General features: G+C 34.4%; 1 protein-coding gene across 1 annotated transcript; it reads right to left on the bottom strand.

Annotated features, from left to right (window-relative positions):
* Positions 1-6,984: 6,984 nt before the first annotated feature.
* Positions 6,985-8,963, bottom strand: LOC145133287 (1-aminocyclopropane-1-carboxylate synthase 7-like). Its single transcript, XM_079068234.1, has 4 exons — positions 8,671-8,963; positions 8,447-8,575; positions 8,181-8,341; positions 6,985-8,073 (listed from the first exon to the last, which is right to left on the bottom strand). The coding sequence occupies exons 1-4, from the start codon at positions 8,839-8,841 to the stop codon at positions 7,197-7,199; spliced, it is 1,338 nt and encodes a 445-aa protein (XP_078924360.1). The 5' UTR covers positions 8,842-8,963; the 3' UTR covers positions 6,985-7,196.
* Between the last annotated feature and the right edge of the window lie 12,028 nt (positions 8,964-20,991).

Consider the following 20,991-nt stretch of genomic DNA (forward strand, 5'->3'; position numbering starts at 1 on the left):
ATAGGCATTTAAGCATGTAATCTTGAGTATATCCTTATTCGAACTCCTAGCATGTATATCATACTATAAAACATATAACATATCAATACATATGGGTATTTTGGGAATCCCTTACTTGAACTCGACTGATTTCACAGATCGCACTCTTTTATTTGTGAAAATCTTTTTAGAAACATTATTTTCTTTCAAAAAGATTATCAATTCCTCAGTTTGAGTTCAGACACACCCGATAATGTGCCCCAATCCATCATACCAAGGATCTGATACCAACTTGTATCGTCCTAAAAATACCAACAAAAATGTTCATCTTTAAACCATTAAATCCGTACACACATTTGTTCAAAAAACAAATCAAAGTAAAATGTATCTCTCAAACATCAGAGTATAATAATAATAATTAGTACGGAAAAATCTATCAGGGAATGTTGTGCAATCAAGCCAGAACTTTCCCTTTGGAAGTAGAATTGCCTGAAAACATTTTAAACATAAACAGTTAGCCCAAAGCTTAGTGAGTTCCCCAAAATACCACATACCATACATAAGATAGTGCATGTTATGGGCCAAGTCATAGTCTTACAGTCACTTCCTGCCATATGACAAATCATGTTCCTTCCTTGCAATGCCGATGCCAGATTCGGGTCTCACATACACATGCCAGGGGCCACCACTTGGTCTTCCATGTAACTAGCATGCTACACACAAATGCTAAGGGGCCACGTCGTGGTCTTACATACAATTGCTAGGGTCCACATCCAGGTATTTCATACAAATGTCAGGAGCCAAATTCTGGTCTTTCATACATATGCCAAGGGCCACAATCTGGTCTTCCATGAAAGTATCACAAAGACAACTAGCATCCTACATAGTATTGTGAGAAGACTCACCTTGCAGACGAAGTCAACAACTAATAGCTCTCACAGCCAATGAATGGGTGCCATACACCTCCTATTAAACCACACAAGATGAAGCATTAGTCCACTTTCTAAAACTATCCAATTGACCAAAAGTCAACACATGGCAAAACTTAACAGTCAAGGTAAAAGTCAACAGTCAACATTACCATCAGCTGATACTCACATCGTGACTAGCCCATGGTCACGTCGTGGGTAACGAACTCAGTCCCGATTCAAAACTCCAGTTACGAATAACTCAACCACGATCAAAACCATTGTCATGTCGTGATGGTCATGCCACCACGCCATGATAGAATCTATCCAAAACATACGATGAGTCTCATCGTCACATCGTGACCTACATATGGTCATGTATGTGTGTTTGTGTGTGTGTGTGTATATATATATATATATATATATATATATACTAGGTAAGTTTTGAGGCCCGTGCTAAGCACGGCCCATGGAGGGTAATTTGGGTATTTTTTGGATTATCAAATGTAATCGCTATTATAGGTAAGGAAATCCACGTGTGTAGCTTTAATCAGTAAGGAGATGGAAGTACATTGATATTGTGGGTAAGAAAATTGAATTAGATTGATATTAGGGATAAGGAAATGAAATTACAATGGTATTACAAATAAATTATTTGTTATCAACCAGCGAAGAACAGAGAGTGGGAGTCATGATGTCAGCCTCTAGCAACAATGAGTTTATTGTTTTATTGAACTCCACCATCGATTTCATATAATTCATAACATAACAAGTTATCGGGTGAATATCACCGCCATGTATAGATGTGAAAGTTTCTCCCTTTACAACATTCTCAAACTCTACAAATTTCTCGATGACTACCATGTATAGTCCAGTTATAACTCCCCTTTGTCATCCCCTGTTGTAGCTAAGATATGCACCCATGATGCAAACTTTACATGAAATATCTACTTGGATATGCTACTTTCTTTTCCTATTTCATTATACATTCAGCTGAAATGATATATATATATATATATATATATATATATATATATATATATATATATATATATATATATATATATATACAAAAATATTTGGTGCTGCAAACACACTCTCAACACAAGTTTTATGCATCATTACATGAATTATGTATGTTTTTTTTAATGTAGAAGACATGAAGAATAACTTGGAAATGAAGAACCAAAATGAAATATACAAATAAGAAAGACATCACCACAATAAGCAAATAAATGGCTAACTTTGCTCCTTTATTGGTGAAATTTTTAAGAAGGGATTTTTTTGTGGCTAGAAGCATTGCATTTGTAAGGATTGTACTTTATTAACTCAGATTTTAGTAACCTTTTTATCCATCCAATTATGAGCATTGTACTTTGGTTCCTTTCGCATCAGGGTATTGTACTTTTGAAAATATACCCAATTTAAGCGGTGAAAGTTGCTTTGTATGCAAATGATATTTCTACCATTGAGTATATATTTTGGGAATGTTAAAGTGGGATGCTATCATAAATAAGCAAAAATGGAAGTATGTGGCCATTTTTTGCATTTACATCTTTTTACCTTCAACATTGTTTAAATTTGAAGTACATTGCTATTATGGATAAAGAGTTTTAGGTACGTGTCGATTATCAGTAAAGAATGAAGATGTTGCTAAAGAGATGAAAGTACATTTTTGTTACAGTTAAGAAAATGAAATTTACATTTATATTATTGGTACCCCATTAATACTTGTATGTTATTTTGACATTAAATTTCCAATGAAAAAGACGATTTACCACTCATAACCGAAGGGTTATAAACTGACAAGAAATGAGTGTAATATTAAACTGAGCCTACTCTTTTTTCCCAAAAGTTTCCAAGATCTTTGTTTTAAACTTCTGTTTCTTCCAAAATCATACCAGGGCTTTGAGTACTATCAGTAGAATTGTTTTAAAGAAGAGAAATCATGGGATTGCTTTGTCGTTGCTTGTGTAAAGGGTTTAAGATCTACTAAAAGTGACATCTTCCCTTTTATGATTGAACTTGAAGTAATCATATATACATGTCAAAAACCATCCATCACTTCCAGATCATTATTTAAAATTTATTGCTCTGCATAGACAAAGTTATCCCAATCAATTAAGTTTGTCTTAATAAGTATGTTTCCATCAGAAACATAAAAGTAGACCAAGATAGACTGGTAAATAATAATAAGTGTTAGAAAGTGAAATATACAACTCAATTCACCAGCAAGTTTTTAGTTATGGCATCGTACTTTGAAATGCTACCAGTTTATAGCAATCTCTTCAAAATACAATAATTTCACAGATATGACCGAGAGACTTGTTGGAGTATAATTTCCTATAAGAAAACAAAGAGTACAATTTTAATTATTGGGTAGATTTTGTAAAGTAACAATTCCTCAGTAAGAAGAATTAAATGTAAGATGTTGTAATACATTGAAATGAAAGTATGATGTTGAAATATGAAAATAAATACAAGTACGTCTTGAAGACTTATCACATCAGACACTTAATGCTTCTGTAAAAAGTTTCTAACTCTACCTGAGATACCAATGGGTTGCAATGTAATAGAATAATGCCTAAAAGTGATAATCTTTGTATCATTTGTTGTGGTTAAGTAACATAATTTTCTGGCAGAATGAAAGTGCAACATGAAATATATGTATAACATTAAAGAAAGAAAAAAATATTTAATCTGAATCTGTAGAGGTAAACACAGTCTGATTCACTCACAAACTGTCCAAAAAAAGTCTGGTCTGATTTGATCAAAGGCAGCATGTCAAATGTAACGTCTGGTTGATATTGTCAGGCCTATTTGTTCTTATATTTTTAAAGTAAATAACTCTATCTAACTTTAGTATAGAATTGATATACATTATAAATTTTCTATAGTTTATGATCTTTACATTTTTATAGAATGTTAAGCATCACATATTTATTAATTAAAATTATAAAAAAAGAATGAAATGTTTAACCATTATTAGAAAAAACAAGAACTACAAAATGCATGGAATTACTAAAATATTTTTCAAGATGAAACAATTATAAAAATGGAAAAAATATTGAAATATTCCGGTCGAAAAAATCCTATTTAGTCAAAGCTCCGTCAAATGTGTGAAGAGATTTAGGTCCTATGTTATATCTTTACCGTCTTATTTCACCACATATTCTTATTCTGTGTTGCTATTTTTATTGGTTTTGGTTTGTGATGTATCCTTAATAACAGAAGAAGCCTAAACTTATGAGAGATATAGGACTACTAAAACTTATATTAGGGTATGATGTTGAAATTTTCCATTAACATATATAATAATGAAATATTGATCTCCTAAGTTAAAAATAGAAAATATTTTCCAAAATAAGTCTTACTGTAAGTTTCAACACCAGATTGTATATTCACAAATCACAAGCATAGAAACATGTTAAAGTTGATTGATTTTTTATTAACATATTTCATATGGTTATTTGATTCTTTTTTTTTTTCAACATATTTCATATGGTTCTTTGATCCATTACCTACTCACCCTCCATTTCTCAATATCTTTTAGACGCCATAACAGCCATGAAGAAGCTGAAAAAATCCAAGTCAGAATGCATGATGTTAACAGGCGAGAATTACCAATAAGCTATCTGTTAAAAATATAAAACATTTATCAATAAAGAGACATTAGGCCAATCCAACCATTAATTAAAGATGACAACAAAAAGATAAGTTAAGCCCACAATAAGCATATTATCTAAAAATAAAAAATGGCAAACTGCATATGACGATATATAACTATATCAGCAAATAGCATTAGGTCTAATTACACTAAAAAATATAGTTACTAAAAGAAGTTTGAGACCAATAACACAAGTTATCTACATGTTTTTATCATTGCAATTTTCATACTTGTCGAACACAATACTAAATCTATATTCTTGAAGAACAAAATATAAGAAAAATAATAAATTTAAGAGAAGATTAAAAAAACAAGTAGTTATCTCTGATAAGAGAGAAACCAAAATTTAGAATTAATGTGGATATTAAGTTGTATTGATATGTAATCTGTCATATATTTTTTAAGGAATTTCAAATCATTTTTTTACACGATTGAAAACAAAAAGGAAAAATAGATTGCAATATGATATGCATTTCTGGAAAAAAAATTTGCACTTTTATATACTTGAATCTCAAAGGTGTATACAATGTAAAGCAACAAATGGAAAAAACTCTTGGCAATATTTTCCCCTGTCCATGATAATTACAATTGGAAAACATTGAAACTCTATAGAATCTCTTTTCCCATGTGCAATCGTTGATCATAATTACAATTGGACAAAATTATACATGAACGGATATTTCAGCCATATGGAGTTTACAGATTGGAGCAAACACACCAGTCAAATAGATTTTAACGAGACAAGAAAATACATTGACAGATTGACGGTAATAAGTAGGAAAGAATTGAAATCAAATTAGGATTCGTGTAGATTACAAACCAATGGGAAGATGATGACGGCACAAGGATCAATGATGGCGTTCTTATTTGATTCAACATTCCTAATATTTGCGGTGAAGAATTGGGGCAATTGCATGTTCGTCGCGTAATAATTTCAATCCGTTTTGTGTAAAATATGCTCGGGTTTTTTATGATGATGAACCGATTGCGTGTGTTCGGAGAGGTGTAGAATGGAGGTGTAATCGGAACCGGAAAAGGTGTATTATGCGATGATCAGGAAGATTTAGTCGATATATCCGTAGGTTATGTCGTTCCGAGAGTGGACTATGTGGAGGAACTTGAACGCTATGAATTTCATATAGAAGGCACCAGAATAAAAGACCTTATATATATATATATATATATATATATATATATATATATATATATATATATATATATATATATATATATATATAAAAGGGAAAGTTATATGGAAAATGAATGATTACGGCAACACGTGTTGGAACTAATGAAATGATGACAACACATCATTTTAGAGTAAATATATAAATAACTTCTACAATACATTATGTTGGGCTATATTTTGTGGTTTATGCTTTGTTTTGGGCTTAGTGTGTTTTCGGTGGGCCTTTTATGTTTGGGCTTTAGGTTGTCGGTTTTAGTATAAATATGGTATGTGTATAGCCATTTGAGGTTAATGCGTTTTTGGTGAGTTAGGAGTCTATTCAAAGTTGAAAAGTAATTAAATGTACCTAACAATTAATCAATAGAATTGTGTGCATTCATTTGAAACGTGTTCTTGATGTATTGTTTCCTATCATTGTTTGATTAAGATTCTGCATTAATCAAACTATTGCATTGGTACCTTGATTGATCCGAGTTAAGGGACTCACACATTAGTTATGAACATACAAATGGACACATATCACTTGATCATTGATTCCAGCATATACTGTTTTAGTTATTTATTTTATATATATATATATATATATATATATATATATATATATATATATATATATATATATATATTAGTATTTACATTGACTTTATCTATTAATTATATAAAAGACCAATCATTTGATAAGGTGAATCGTATACAAGATTTACTAAACTTAATATTTTTTTATTTTAAAATATGTGAAAGAGAGTAGGTGTTAGAGAGATCAAACATGTGTTTGGTAGATTCCTAAATTTTTTAATTTTAATTAAATGTTCTTTTATTATCTTGGAAAACATAAGAGCAAATATAATGCAATAAAACCAAATTACGAATAAGTCCCGGTTTATTTACTAGTTAATAAATATCAGCTAATTATTTCGAATTTGTTGAAGTTACTGTTTTTAATTATGACTTTTATCCATTTTTATACAAGAAATTTTATTCAATTTAAATTTATATACAATAAATTTAAACCTCGTTTAATCGGCTAATTGTAAAATTATACATACAAAAATGAAATTAAATATCATATCTGGTGTTATAATTTTGACTTTGATCTTCAAAATGTGCATATTATATTATGTCTATGAAAATCAAAACATTTGATTGTTCCAATATCTATTACGATCGGTTTTTAGACCGACACCCGTAATATATAATAATAAAACAAGACAATATTCTTTACAAAATGCTACAAAAAAATAAGATCAATCTCGAAATTGTATTCAACCGATGGGTACTACAAACTCAAATTTCTTGGAGATTCCACTCGAAAGAAATTAGAGCAAAAACAGACTAAAAATCCCCGGTATGATTCACAAACGTATTTGGCGCAAAAACCCTATCTTGATAGGGTTTGCCACCTAAAAAATATTGCCAAAAAAGGAAAAGACTTTTGTGTCAAAGACTCAAAGTATCACTGAATGCACACCATTTGCCTATCTTGCTTCCTTCTCTCTATGAATTCATGAATTCTTGATAGTGCAACGTCAAGTGTTTCTTCACTCATGTTTGCAAAACAAACTCGAAACCACCCTGGTTCTGAACAATGACAAGATGATCCAGGCGATATGTTTAGCCTTACTTCATGCATAATGGTCTTCCAGATCGCTATTTCGCTCTTGATAGTGGCATCCTCCAAGTACGGACTCAGGTTCATCCAACAGAAAAGGCCTGCATTCCCCTCTAAGCATTCAATACCTGCCTTTCTTAGCCCGTTGATGATCATTTCATATCGTTTCTTCAATCTTTCACGGTTGATCTTTATATACTTCTGCGTGAACTCTTTGTCTGATAACATAGAAGCCAATAAAAACTGTGTTTGAGAAGAAATTAACGTGAAACTAGACATTCTCCTTGCGGTTGTCACCACTTGATCGTTGTAAGAATACACTGTTCCTACTCGGAAACCTGGGAGACCAAGGTCTTTCGAAAGACTATAAACAATATGACATCTTTCAGCATCTTTGTAGTCTCTTGATTCGAGCACTTCTGCAATGCTTACGAATTCATCTGCATAGAATGCTGAACCTGAGTAGATTTCGTCTGAAACAAGGTGGATGTTCTTTCGTGTCACGAAGTCTAGGATCTCTTCTAAGACCTTTCGTTGAATGGTTGCACCCAACGGGTTAGAGGGGTTCGTGATGAGCACTCCTCTCACTTTTATGTTCATTGCTCTTGCATGATCATATGCTGCTTCTAGAGCTTCAGGCGTAATCTGAAAATTGTTTGAGCTTTCACAGTGGATTGGAACAACTTGTACACCAGTTCTCCACCTCAAATCTCTATCAAATCTGCAATGTTTAAAGCTAAAAAGTTAATAAAAATTCAACTTTTTTCAAAAACCTAAGAAGTCTATCGGTGTCAATGAACTTCCAACTTTTTAATCAACGGTTCTTACCCTGGATAGTAAGGGGTTGGAACGAGCAATGCGTCGCCAGGATCAGCCAAAATGAAGGTTAAAAGCTCATTGGCAGCAGTTGCACCAGCAGTCAAGACTACTCGATCGGGGTTGAATTTTGCTTTTCCTCCCCTCACTTGTTCCATGAAACTTGCCATTGCCTAAAAAAATCAAGATCAATACAATTAAACAAGTTAGACTTTCTTGATCAATCTTTAGAAAACAAAAGCATTGTGGGTTTGTACATTCTGTTAAAAAGGTGGTACCTTTCTAAAAGATTGAAGCCCATGATAATCTTGAAACAAAGCATTCTCTCTAAAGCCAGAAACCTTCTGGCCCCAGTTAGATGCTTCAAGATTTGCTTCCAAATATTCTTCAAGCAAATCAAAAGACACCTGCAAAAATAGGGAGAAGACCTTTGTTAGCATTTGTTTTATATAAAGGGGCTGATTTCGTGACTCGAACCCTTTAAACTTGTGTGAGTGCTTACTTGATTTTCCGCTAGTCCCATCTGAATGACACCAGTGGGGTTATGTACTTCATCATAAGGGTTTTCATCATAAGCTTTCCAACCTGCAAAGTATGGAGAGTCTTCTCCATGGGTTTCTGAGACTGCTATCTTTGATAATCCAACACTTGGTTGTACAATCTCTATTGCCATGAGTATAACTGTTTCTTGCAAATGTAAAGGGTTTTCTTGAATTCAAGTCTTGGAGCAATCTGTGTTCAAAGAATCCTTAGAGAGAGAGAGAAAGAAGGGGGCGAGAGAAAGAGAGAATGATGTGAGGAGGAAACTGTTTGATGAAAACTTTGTCAAAACACCCCCTATATATAGGGAGTGCTTAAACTCAAAGTATCCAAAACAATATAAAAAGATACTGTGGGACACTTGCAACATGTCTAGATATATTTTCTTTTAAAACTTGGCAAAAGAAACAATGATTAATTGTTTACAATAAGTTGGAAGATCAAAACCAAACTTATAAATACGAATAATAATATCATTATAATAATATATTACATAAAAGGTTCAATGATCTTGTTATCATATTTTTTACGTGTTTCAAAGTGTTTGGTACAAAAGGATATGGATCTTTGATTTGCATCTTATAAAAAACTGAACACCAGAGACAAATGAGGTAAATAAATGTATGTTCGTTCTAAAATAATTAATTTGTATATATTTAATCCAAACGAAAACTATATATATATATATATATATATATATATATATATATATATATATATATATATATATATATATATATATATATATATATATAACAACCGTAACTTTAATACGTAAGATAAATTATTTGCAATTTGTATATAAAATGTAATTTACAAATGTCAACGGTCCACATGTAGTACGGTGACGTTACCGTAATGGCATCAAAATAAAGTTTTGATCCAAACAATTATGTATGTAACAGACTAACAGGTGGACGAAAATAAGACTTGAAAATGTATTTACATTACAATAATAACAACTATTAACTGCGACACCATTAGCGGGGACATCTACTATTAGCGACGACAACCACCAATCGTGTTGGTCGTCACCGCTAATAGTGGTTGTCGCCGCTAATACTCTTCAACACCAATCCGTGTGAAAAGCTTAGATTACATCCTATCCGTTGATTTTGTTGCAAATCAACGACTTGGACCCTCGTTGCGTACATTACCAAGAGCGCCGACACCAATAATGGCGACGATGTCGCCGTTAATAGTGTAAATAGATTGAGCCAAAACTTCCCTCCAGGCACGTATTGCCGTAATTACTTCTCTGTCGCTAGTAATATGCTTGCGTCACTGCTAAAATGTGTCGCCGCTAAAAGTTTGTGCGAATAATACCCCTTACGCTTCGTTCTTTCATGTTTTGTTGTGTTCCTAAAATCCACTCCACATACCGGTGATTCTGTGTTCCTAAAATCCACTCCACATACCGCTTCGTTCTTTCACTATTCGATTGAGCGAAAATTTCACCGCCATAAATAACAAAAATATTATAAAGTACAATGTTATTATAGAAAACTTAAAACAAAAACAAATGTCATAAATAACAAAAATATTATAAAGTACAATACTATAATAGGATAAAATATGCTATAAATAACAAAAATATATAAAAGTAAGATGATATAAGTTCTTCCAAATTCTATTCGTTTGTGTCTTCTTTGTAATCATCATGAGCCTAGAAATACCCGTCTAAAATTGATTTATAAATTAATTCCGGGTTGTCCCCGTTTTTGGACTGTTTTTTAAATACTTTATCTCATTTAGGATGTGAACATGTATTACATGATTATTTGTCCAAGAAGGATTCAGTTGTCATTTTCTCTTTGCTATATATATATATATATATATATATATATATATATATATATATATATATATATATATATATATATATATATAGGAGCTAAGGGGAAATGCTGCCGATTTTTTCTTAAATAGACAATCATGTAATACACGTTCACATATGAGATAAGGTATTCAAAAAGTGGGTTTAGAAGCCTATCTTTGTGAATACTCTATCTATTTATGATTATTTGTTCCTGTGTCAGGGATACTTTTTGAATCATCGACTTTGTGAATACTCTATCTGATTTTTGTTTCCTGTAGAGCAAACCCTAAACACTAAACTATGTTTCATTTGCATCATGTATATTGATAAAAGCTGGACTACTAATCCACATCATCAATCTCCCGCGTTCCATCTAGGACTCAACACTTTTTTCGAGAGATACATGTCACTCCTAAATAGTAAAGGTGAAACCAGATGTCCGTGTGAGAAATGTGATAACTGTTACTTCATGCATCCGAAAGTAATGAGACGTCATGTCCATATACATGGTTTCAGTCAGTTACACAAAACGTGGACATATCACGATTAATTTAGTTCCTCTGGTTGTAGATGTCATAGCACCAAGTAACGAGATGGATAATGTTATCGACAATGTTATGTAGGAGTCGAGAGAAAATGATACCAACCTCGATGAAGGAACCTCGAATATAGGGGTAGCAGTGTCAATGATGATTTTGAACAATTGTTAGACGCAGTCGAAACCAAGTTATATCCTGGATTTACATTTTCTTCCTTTTGATTTTTTAGCAAAGTTGATGCATATCAAGGTCAACAACAAATGGAGTGATAGTTCATTTGATCAACTCCTTGAGTTGTTTAACATTTCCACAAGACAACAAGGTTCCCTGTTTATATTATCTAGCCAAAAAGAAACTAAAGAAGATCGGTTTGTGGTACGAGTCAATAAATGTATGTAAAAACGATTGTTTTCTCTTTTGGAAGGAACACAAGTCATTACAGATTTGTCTTGTTTATTGTCGTACCCCTAAACCGGAACGGCGGAAACGTTCAGGGGCGGAGGACGTTGTAACACCAGTCAAATTGAGGTCAAAAATAAATTGATCAATAATCGTAATTGGGATGAACAAAGTGGTAGAGATTGTAACAAGGTTTCCAAAAATATAAAGAACACTGAAATCCGAGTTATAACGAAGAAGTTATGACCAATCGAAGATCCGCGACAAAACCGGCAAAACACTGTTCAGTGTAAAATATGAATTTTCGATAAAAGGCTTCTTAGCCTGAACAATCTAAATGAAAGTTGTAGAATATGTTAAACCGAGAACTTTCATAAAAAGAACGTAAAAATCTGACTTCGTATGAGGAAGTTATGATTTTTCAAAGTTTCGGTTCAGCAGTAGACAACTAAAAATTCGAAATAAAAATCGATCGATATTAGCCGGCACAACTTAAACGAGAATCGAAGGTCTCGTCAAAAGTAGTACAACGGTAAAAAGACAGACGAAAACGGACGTCGGATGAAGAAGTTATGAATTTTTAACGGATTTCCTGTCCCGGTCTGTTAAAAATAATAATATTAAAAATAAAGTCAAAATTAGCCGACAAAGTCTAAACGAAAGTCGTAGACTATAATTTTACCTACACGTGCATATAAAGAACGTCGAAAACGGAGCTCCTATGGGAAAGTTATGAATTTCGCAAGTTTTTGGCACGAAAATCGAAAAATGTTGAAAACCGAGAAAAGTCGCATGGACACCCTTCGGCCACGTCACCTCGCATGCGAGGATTCCCCGTGTCCGACGCATGTCACCTTCTGATTGGACCAAAGTGCCCGTGGCAGCTCCTGATTGGACCGAAGTTCAGTCCTCTCCTGATCCGACGCGCATCCGAGACCGCCTCCAGCTTCGCTTCTCCTTCTGACGCGTGGCTGCTGACTCCTCTTCCCCCTCGCCACCTGTCCGAACACGCGTCGGCACTCCTCCCTTCGGCCCGAACCCTCGCAACCCTATATAAAGGGTGCGAGACTTCTCGGATTTTTGATATATTTCACCCAAATTTTCACCATTCTTCACATTTTCACCCCCTAAACTTTCTTACGACCCCCAAGGCCCCGGTATCGTATCTAAAGGTGGTGTTATTTGTTCGAAAGTCGTTCCCTTCTTAATTGTATATATATATATATATATATATATATATATATATATATATATATATATATATATATATATGAAAAAGGTTTTATAAACTATTTCAAAATATAATTATCAATATCACATTCATATATGTATAAGTAAATAAATAAGATTTGAAGGGCTTCAGACTAATGAATTATCTTGTTTGCTTTTCCTTGTTTAGATGTGGAATTAAGGTGGTGTTATTTGTCCGAAGGTCGTTCCCTTCTTAATTGTATATATATATTATACATATATGAATATAAAAGGTTACTTCATTCGGTATCATTACCTTTGTATCATACTGAGCAAAGGTGTTCATCCATGAGAAATCATGCTAATCAGATAGAACATATAAATTATAATAGGTATAATTTATGATTCAAAACTAAATATACAAGTATGATTCACGATTGTATACTTTTTATTCCAAGGAAATTACTAACAATTCATTTATCTATACCAGGATATGTATAATACTTTTAGTATATGGATAATATATTAAAGAAGTAATAATACATCATACCGGGTTGCGTTAACAAGGGTACAAATACAACGTACCAGGGTTAGCAATCACGGGGTAATAATACATCATACCGGGTTTGCAATAACAAGGGTACAAATACAACGTACCAGGGTTAGCAATCACGGGGTAATAATACATCATACCGGGTTTGCATTAACAAGGGTACAAATACAACGTACCAGGGTTAGCAATCACGGGGTAATAATACATCATAATCTCGTTGAAACAATAAATTTGTGAGACTCTTCATGGTGTACTTATCTAAGTATGACCTTAAGTCCTGACTTATTAACCAGAATCTCCTGTAGGAAGAGCGTGAATTTGTGTATAGATCTATATGGGACTGACAATCCCGCACCTTCACTGTTCGCAACAGTTTGGCCGGCAGGCCAAGGGTGACAAATGTCATATCGTTTTCGACGCCTGAAGAACGTCGAATCAGGCACATCAGTCATATTAGTATGGTTAATAGAACTCACATGGATAGAACAAATAGTAAATTGCCTAGTAATATACTTCTCTAAAAAACAGTAAGAAAAGATAATTACATCCTATCTATTTTACTGACCAAATATACATTCTGTTAGTTTTTACTTATAGTAAAAACTACGTATCATGAAATCAAGTATGAAAAATATACTTGTACTTCTGGTTTTGGAACGTTTAAAACCACAAATCAGTATTATGGATAATACAATATTTTCCAGGATTAATACCAATGTTTTAGTGTAGAACGGATATAACTAAGAATACTTTTACAAATGAACCGATTTATGGGATTAAACTACTTTTACAAATGGAGCGGTTTTATGGGGATTTAAAACTACTATTCAGAAACGGTTTTATGGGGATTTAAAACTACTTATCAGATGGAACTTAGTCATTCACTCTCTTTAAACTAGTATAACATAAAGGACCTTTAGTGGTTAATTCTATAATTCCTTAGTTCTTACATCATAGTTATACATAAGTAATATCCGATTGACAGTGAAATGTGTGACTTCTGCCTTACTTCCTGTTCCTTGTTTGGTTGTGGGCTTAGGGCAGATACACCCATTTAACTGTCCATTCGATATTAGGTTATATATAACTAGTATAAACTAAGTAATTGCAGAGGGAACTATTGAGGTTATCAGTTTATCACCTCAGGAAATGTAGGATTTTCTGGAGGAACCAGCGAACTTTTCCAAGAACTTAGAGTATACTTTATAGAACTAAAATACTTATGAACTCACCAGCTTAAATGCTGATCTACTCTTTCCAAATAACTTGTATTCTCAGGAATCCATTAGACAGGTACACTCTCGAAGCTTTTGAGAAGACTACCTAGTACCGTACCACGACTCTTGTCTTCTACTGTACCTACTTTGGTGTTTGAATATGTAATGTTTAAACACTTATGTAAAACTTATACTTATTAATGCAATGGTTGTTTGTACTTTGATTACTATATTGCTTGTGTTGTGATACTTACATGAAGTCCTCCGCCCCCGAACGTTTCCGCTGTTCTGGTTTGGGGGTGTGACAGATTGGTATCAGAGCATTGTTTATAGTGAACTCAGTATATCAGTCATAAAAGATATACAACTATAAATCCATTGGGATAAAAACACTCTGACCAAGAGTTATACTTTAAAAATATAAAAATATTTTATAAAAGTATAAGTACATGCAGAATATATATACTAGAATGAGTATCACAAGAAGAACAAAACAAAAGTATTTGGATGTTGGACATTACAGTTAAACCTGAACAGTTATGTAATCATATCTGGGATCAATATAGCCTGATCAACTATATTCATTTGAGATATGACCAACATGTGTTTGGGAGTGATTGTAGTGTTGCAACAAGTCTAAAACTTACCCAGGCACCAGAAGAATTCTAGAACCAAACATAAAGGTTAAAAATACTATAAGAGTATTTTAGGACTCTATAACAAGAAAACTGAAAACTTGTCAAGTTCTTATATCTAGAAGTCCAAGAATCAAACTTATAATTAAAATACCATGGAAGTATTTTAGATACCATAAATAACTTTAAGGAAATGTTAAAAAGATATTTTCTAATAAGTCTATACTTATTAAGTGGATACGTTAAGGTTATATATAGTTGAGATTTTATAGACTTAGAATATGTGATTTTCACTCTACTTCCTTTTCCGTGTTTGGATGTGGTTTTAGAGTAGGATTACTTATTCGAAGGTCTATTTGATCTGGATTATATATAATCGGTACACACCATGTGATTATAGAAGGACCAGAAAGGATCACCTTCGTAAAAATTTAAATTTTCTCATAGATTCTTTAGACATTCCCATTCTCGTATAAACCCCTTAGATAGATGTAGTTACTCCAGCAATCAATAGAAGAGTCAAGGAGGACCCAACATAATTTCATTAGGAGAATTCCGAGAAAGAAACAAATGAGAAGTAAATAAACTATAGAAATCATTTAGTGCCCTTATCCTATTAAGGACACCAATGAGAGATTCGCATGAACTTCCGAGATTCAAAATCTTCATTACGAAGTAATGGGGATCAGCGTCAGAATCGGAAGTAAGACAACTCAGAAATTCAATATACCTACGGAGGAGAAGGACACCCTATAGATACCAGGAGAGAACAAATCATTACCACCCAGAATAGAACAGAGAACAAAGGAAAACCACGCGTGATTCATGTGAAGTGTTTGAGCGCCTTTTCATCTAAGTAATAACTAGTAAATCGATTCAACCTAGTGAGTTAGTATTTACATTACTCACATTAGGTTTTGAGCTTATCTTCTTTTCCTGTCACGGCTAATAACAATAAATCGGATCACGAAATCTCAATTGATGGTGATTACTTCTCAAGCTCATAAGTCTATTTTATGTAGACTTTATTATGAATTGTTTTCAAATATTTTCGAAAGTTGGAAAACGATATCCACCAATCGAAGGTAACTTAGTTCGGATGACACTCGGTTCATAACCATTCTAGAAACTTATTTCTGCTCCTTACCAGGACTGCATCATAGGGATGCAGGTCGAATCATTGAGAACAATATAACAAAACGAAAGATTTATACGTACAAATGATTAGAATACATCTAGAGCCAACGATAGTCGCTCACGAGCTCATTTTCTTATCATGTAATAGAATCATGCCTCCAAAGAAACGTAACCAACCCACCAGCAAAACACCAATCCTTCAAATAGATGCGGCTACGTTTCAAGCTGCAGTCACAGCAGCTGTAGCAGCTGTCATGGCACACCTTAATGCTAACAACGCAAATGTTAGTGGTATTGCTATCGGTAACCCCGATCGTGGTGATGACCAAGTACAACAACAAGTACCTATTTGTAAGGACATTCCGAACCTTAAGCCTAATATCCTGAAACGAAAGTTCGAAAACAAGAAAGGGAGTTGTTCAACTCAAGAACCTAACAGAGGGCAACGAACTAGGGCAGTCAATACCCCCATCAGCCCTGTTATTCTAGCACCAACCACGCCGTACTTAGGAAACCTCCCACACTGCAGCAAGTACAACTACCATCATCATGGAGTTTGCCGAGAGCTGCATTGCAATAGATGCAACATGAAGGGGCACACCGCCCGCATCTGTAGAACCCCGGTTGAGTTCATCACTTCAACTACCAATGTTGGAACCATTCCAATATGTCACCTTTGTGGTGAAATAGGACATTACAAGAGGAACTGTCCAACAAAGAAGAACGATGGGGGAGCAGGAGGAGTTTGACCCCAATGCATGGGAAGGAATCAAAGAACCCTGCTATATTTTGGTACACTTCCAAACCCCAATAATTATCTATAATTACGATTACTCTCCCGTTCAAATTAAATCACAACATTCATATAAAATTTGAAACCCTAACAAGTAAGCTATGATGGCTTAGTATATACATAAGGGTCATATATAATTAAGATTTGTAGACTTAGAGTGAGTAATCCTGCCTCATTTCTTGTTCCTTGTTTGATTGTGGATTTAGGGCAGGGTTGCTCAGTCAAAGGTCTTACCAATCTTAATTATACATAACTTGTATACACCAAGAAATTATAGAGAGACCTAGTAAGGATCATTTCATGAAAGTTCATAATTTTAAATTATTAGAATCCTCGTATTGGTGGTACCCGCCAATTTCGAATCAAAAAGGGGATACGTAACAGTAATAACAAAATAAAACCGGAAGCGCTGAAAACTTAGGTACATAGGATAGTTCATTATCCTAAGTAATCATTTCCCCAGAACGACTTAATATCTATTTCGTCGAGAAAATTCTAACATCCTCATTCGACATAGTTTGACCTGGCCCTTACCATGTGAAAATCCTTTTACTGTGTAAGAGAACTTTTTCCTTAATCAGCCGTAAGATGAAATTCTTCCAATCCATAACACAAACCCTTAGGTTGTCTCCCATTTCAAAACTTCAGAAGTACCCATGCGAAGGGTGCCACGCCCTTTTATCCTACTCAGTAGATAAGAAACTTCAAACTAAAAGCACCGAAGTAGTCTTAGAAGTCAGTAACCACCGAAGTACCCCAATAGATCTCATAGGAAAATCATTGTACTGCAGGTCAAGTTCAAGAATAGAGACTAAGAACTCATTAGGTTAATCTATCACTGCTAAGTGTATACACGAGAGTGGTATATAATTTAGACTTAACAAGATTTAGGATGTGTAATTCCGCCCTATCTCCTGTTACTTGTTTGGTTGTGGGCCTGGGGCAGAGTCACCCATCCGAACGTTTTGTGAAATTTAAATTATATACGACTTGTATACACGAGGTGACGGTGGATGAGCCACGTATGAGTCTTATCATGAACTTCGGAGCAAAAACCTTCACCATATATTCTACCAGGAGGAATTCAACGTGAGACCACGACAGTGGGTCGAGCTACTAAAGGACTACGAATTCGAAATTCGTTATCATCCCGACAAAGCCAATATAGTAGCTGACACCCTAAGTCGGAAAGAGTACTCGGGTCGTTGAGCCAATCAGGGACTATGATAACCCATTCAAATATGTCCACAGAAAGTAAGGAGGTTCAACAGGAAGCCTTGAAACCTGAAAATATGGCAGGTGAAACCTTGGGAAGAATGGATAAGAATGTATGTGTTCAACCTTGGTAAAGCAGGGGATACCCATTTACCAATTAGTCGAGTCCTTTATCATGCTAACATTTAAGTTGCTCCATTCGAAACCTTCTGTGGTCACAAGTGCAGATCCTATCTGCACTGGACTGAAGTTGGTGACACCCAACTAGCTAGAGGTCAAATTTCCACACAACACCTTCGCTGGTCTGGGATTCATCCGAGAAACTGCTGAAAAGAAAATACGAATCAGGAAGCGACATAAAGCTTCTAGAGTTAATCAGAGAAGCTACGACTTCAATAAAAGAAAACCCTTGGAATTCCAGGTTGATGACCTTGTCATATGAAGGTCTCACCCCGGAAGGGCAAGATACGCTTGAGAAAGCGTGGAATACTAAATCCAAGGTACATAGGACCATTCGAGATTCTTACCAGAATCGGTCTTGTAGCTTATAAACTTAAACTACCACAAAAACTTAATAACATTCATCCAACCTTTTGACATATCTAATCTAAAGAGGTGTCTATCCGATGAAACACTTGTTATTTCACTCGATGAAATCAAGTTAAATAAAAGTCTACACTTTGTATAAGAACCAATGGAAATCATGGATAGGGAAATCAAAAGAACCAAGCAAAGTCTTATCCTGATAGTGAAGGCTCGCTGGATTACAAACCGGGGGCTTGAATTCACTTGGGAAAGGGAAGATTAGATAAAACGAAAATATCCACATCTTTCCCCTAGTCCATGAGTATCACTTTTAGACTTAATTTCGGGACGAAATACCCTCTAACGGGGGGATAATGTAACACCGGTCAAATTGAGGTCAAAAATAAATTGATCAATAATCGTAACTGGGATGAACAAAGTGGTAGAGATTGTAACAAGGTTTCCAAAAATATAAGGAACACTGAAATCCGAGTTATAACGAAGAAGTTATGACCAATCGAAGATCCGCGACAAAACCGGCAAAACACTGTTCAGTGTAAAATGTGAATTTCCGATAAAAGGCTTTTTAGCCTTAACAATCTAAATGAAAGTTTTAGAATATGTTAAACCGAGAACTTTAATAAAAAGAACGTAAAAATCTGACTTCGTATGAGGAAGTTATAATTTTTCTAAGTTTCGGTTTAGCAGTAGACAACTAAAAATTCGAAATAAAAATCGATCGATATTTAGCCGACACAACCTAAACGAGAATCGAAGGTCTCGTCAAAATTAGTACAACAGTAAAAAGACAGACGAAAACGGACGTCGGATGAAGAAGTTATGAATTTTTAACGGATTTCCTTTCCCGGTCTGTTAAAAATAATAATATTAAAAATAAAGTCAAAATTAGCCAACGAAGTCTAAACGAAAGTCGTAGAGTATAATTTCGCAAGTTTTTGGCACGAAAATCGAAAAATATTGAAAACCGGGAAAAATCGCATCGACGCCCTTCGGCCACGTCACCTCGCATGCGAGGCTTCCCCGGTTCCGACGCGTGTCACCTTCTGATTGGACCGAAGTGCTCGTGGCAGCTCCTGATTGGACCGAAGTTCGGTCCTCTCCTGATCCGACGCGCATCCGAGACCGCCTCCAGCTTCGCTTCTCCTTCTGACGCGTGGCTGCTGACTCCTCCTTCCCCTCGCCACCTGTCCGAACACGCGTCGCCACTCCTCCCTTCGGAACGAACCCTCGCAACCCTATATAAAGGGTGCGATACTTCTCGGATTTTTGATATATTTCACCCAAATTTTCACCCTTCTTCACATATTCACCCCCTAAACTTTCTTACGACCCCCAAAGGCCCCGGTATCGTATCTAAAACCCGAAGCAAGCCCGAGAAGCTAACCTCTTTCCAGTCGAAGTGCTACCCGCATAAAGCCCGGTTTTAAATCAAAAACTCGCGGTTTCTTCGAGAAATATCATCTATAGAAACGAAACGCTGCCCAAATCACCACTTATCAAGTGAGTTCATACCCCTATAATCTACCTTTTTAATGGTTTTTAAATGCTTTTTAGGGGAGAATACAAGTTGAACACAATCTAAATTATGTTAATAATTGTATGTGATAATAATCACACTAAGGGTTTCCTTATGCTTTTAAGGATTACCACGTACTTCCAAAATGACTTAAAGCCATGTTAAATCTTTAAAGTCATGTAAACTCTTTTAATACTGATAAATTCTTTGAAAAAGGTTTTATAAACTATTTCAAAATATAATTATCAATATCACATTCATATATGTATAAGTAAATAAATAAGATTTGAAGGGCTTCGGACTAATGAATTATCTTGTTTCCTTTTCCTTGTTTAGATGTGGAATTAAGGTGGTGTTATTTGTCCGAAGGTCGTTCCCTTTTTAATTGTATATATATATTATACATATATGAATATAAAAGGTTACTTCATTCGATATCATTACCTTTGTATCATACTGAGCAAAGGTGTTCATCCATGAGAAATCATGCTAATCAGATAGAACATATAAATTATAATAGGTATAATTTATGATTCAAAACTAAATATACAAGTATGATTCACGATTGTATACTTTTTATTCCAAGGAAATTACTAACAATTCATTTATCTATACCAGGATATGTATAATACTTTTAGTATATGGATAATATATTAAAGAAGTAATAATACATCATACCGGGTTGCGTTAACAAGGGTACAAATACAACGTACCAGGGTTAGC

Source organism: Lactuca virosa, chromosome 8 (genome assembly GCF_052849685.1).
Source record: "Lactuca virosa cultivar CGN04683 chromosome 8, Lactuca_virosa_CGN04683_v6, whole genome shotgun sequence".
Classification (NCBI taxonomy): Eukaryota; Viridiplantae; Streptophyta; class Magnoliopsida; order Asterales; family Asteraceae; genus Lactuca; species Lactuca virosa.

Coding starts and splice junctions, on each gene's coding strand:
- LOC145133287 (XM_079068234.1), bottom strand. CDS start 8,841: ATGGCAATAGAGATTGTACAACCAAGTGTTGGATTATCAAAGATAGCA. Junction 8,342..8,446: donor GGCTTCAATCTTTTAGAAAG/GTACCACCTTTT, acceptor TGATTTTTTTAG/GCAATGGCAAGTTTCATGGA. Junction 8,074..8,180: donor CCAACCCCTTACTATCCAGG/GTAAGAACCGTT, acceptor TAAACATTGCAG/ATTTGATAGAGATTTGAGGT.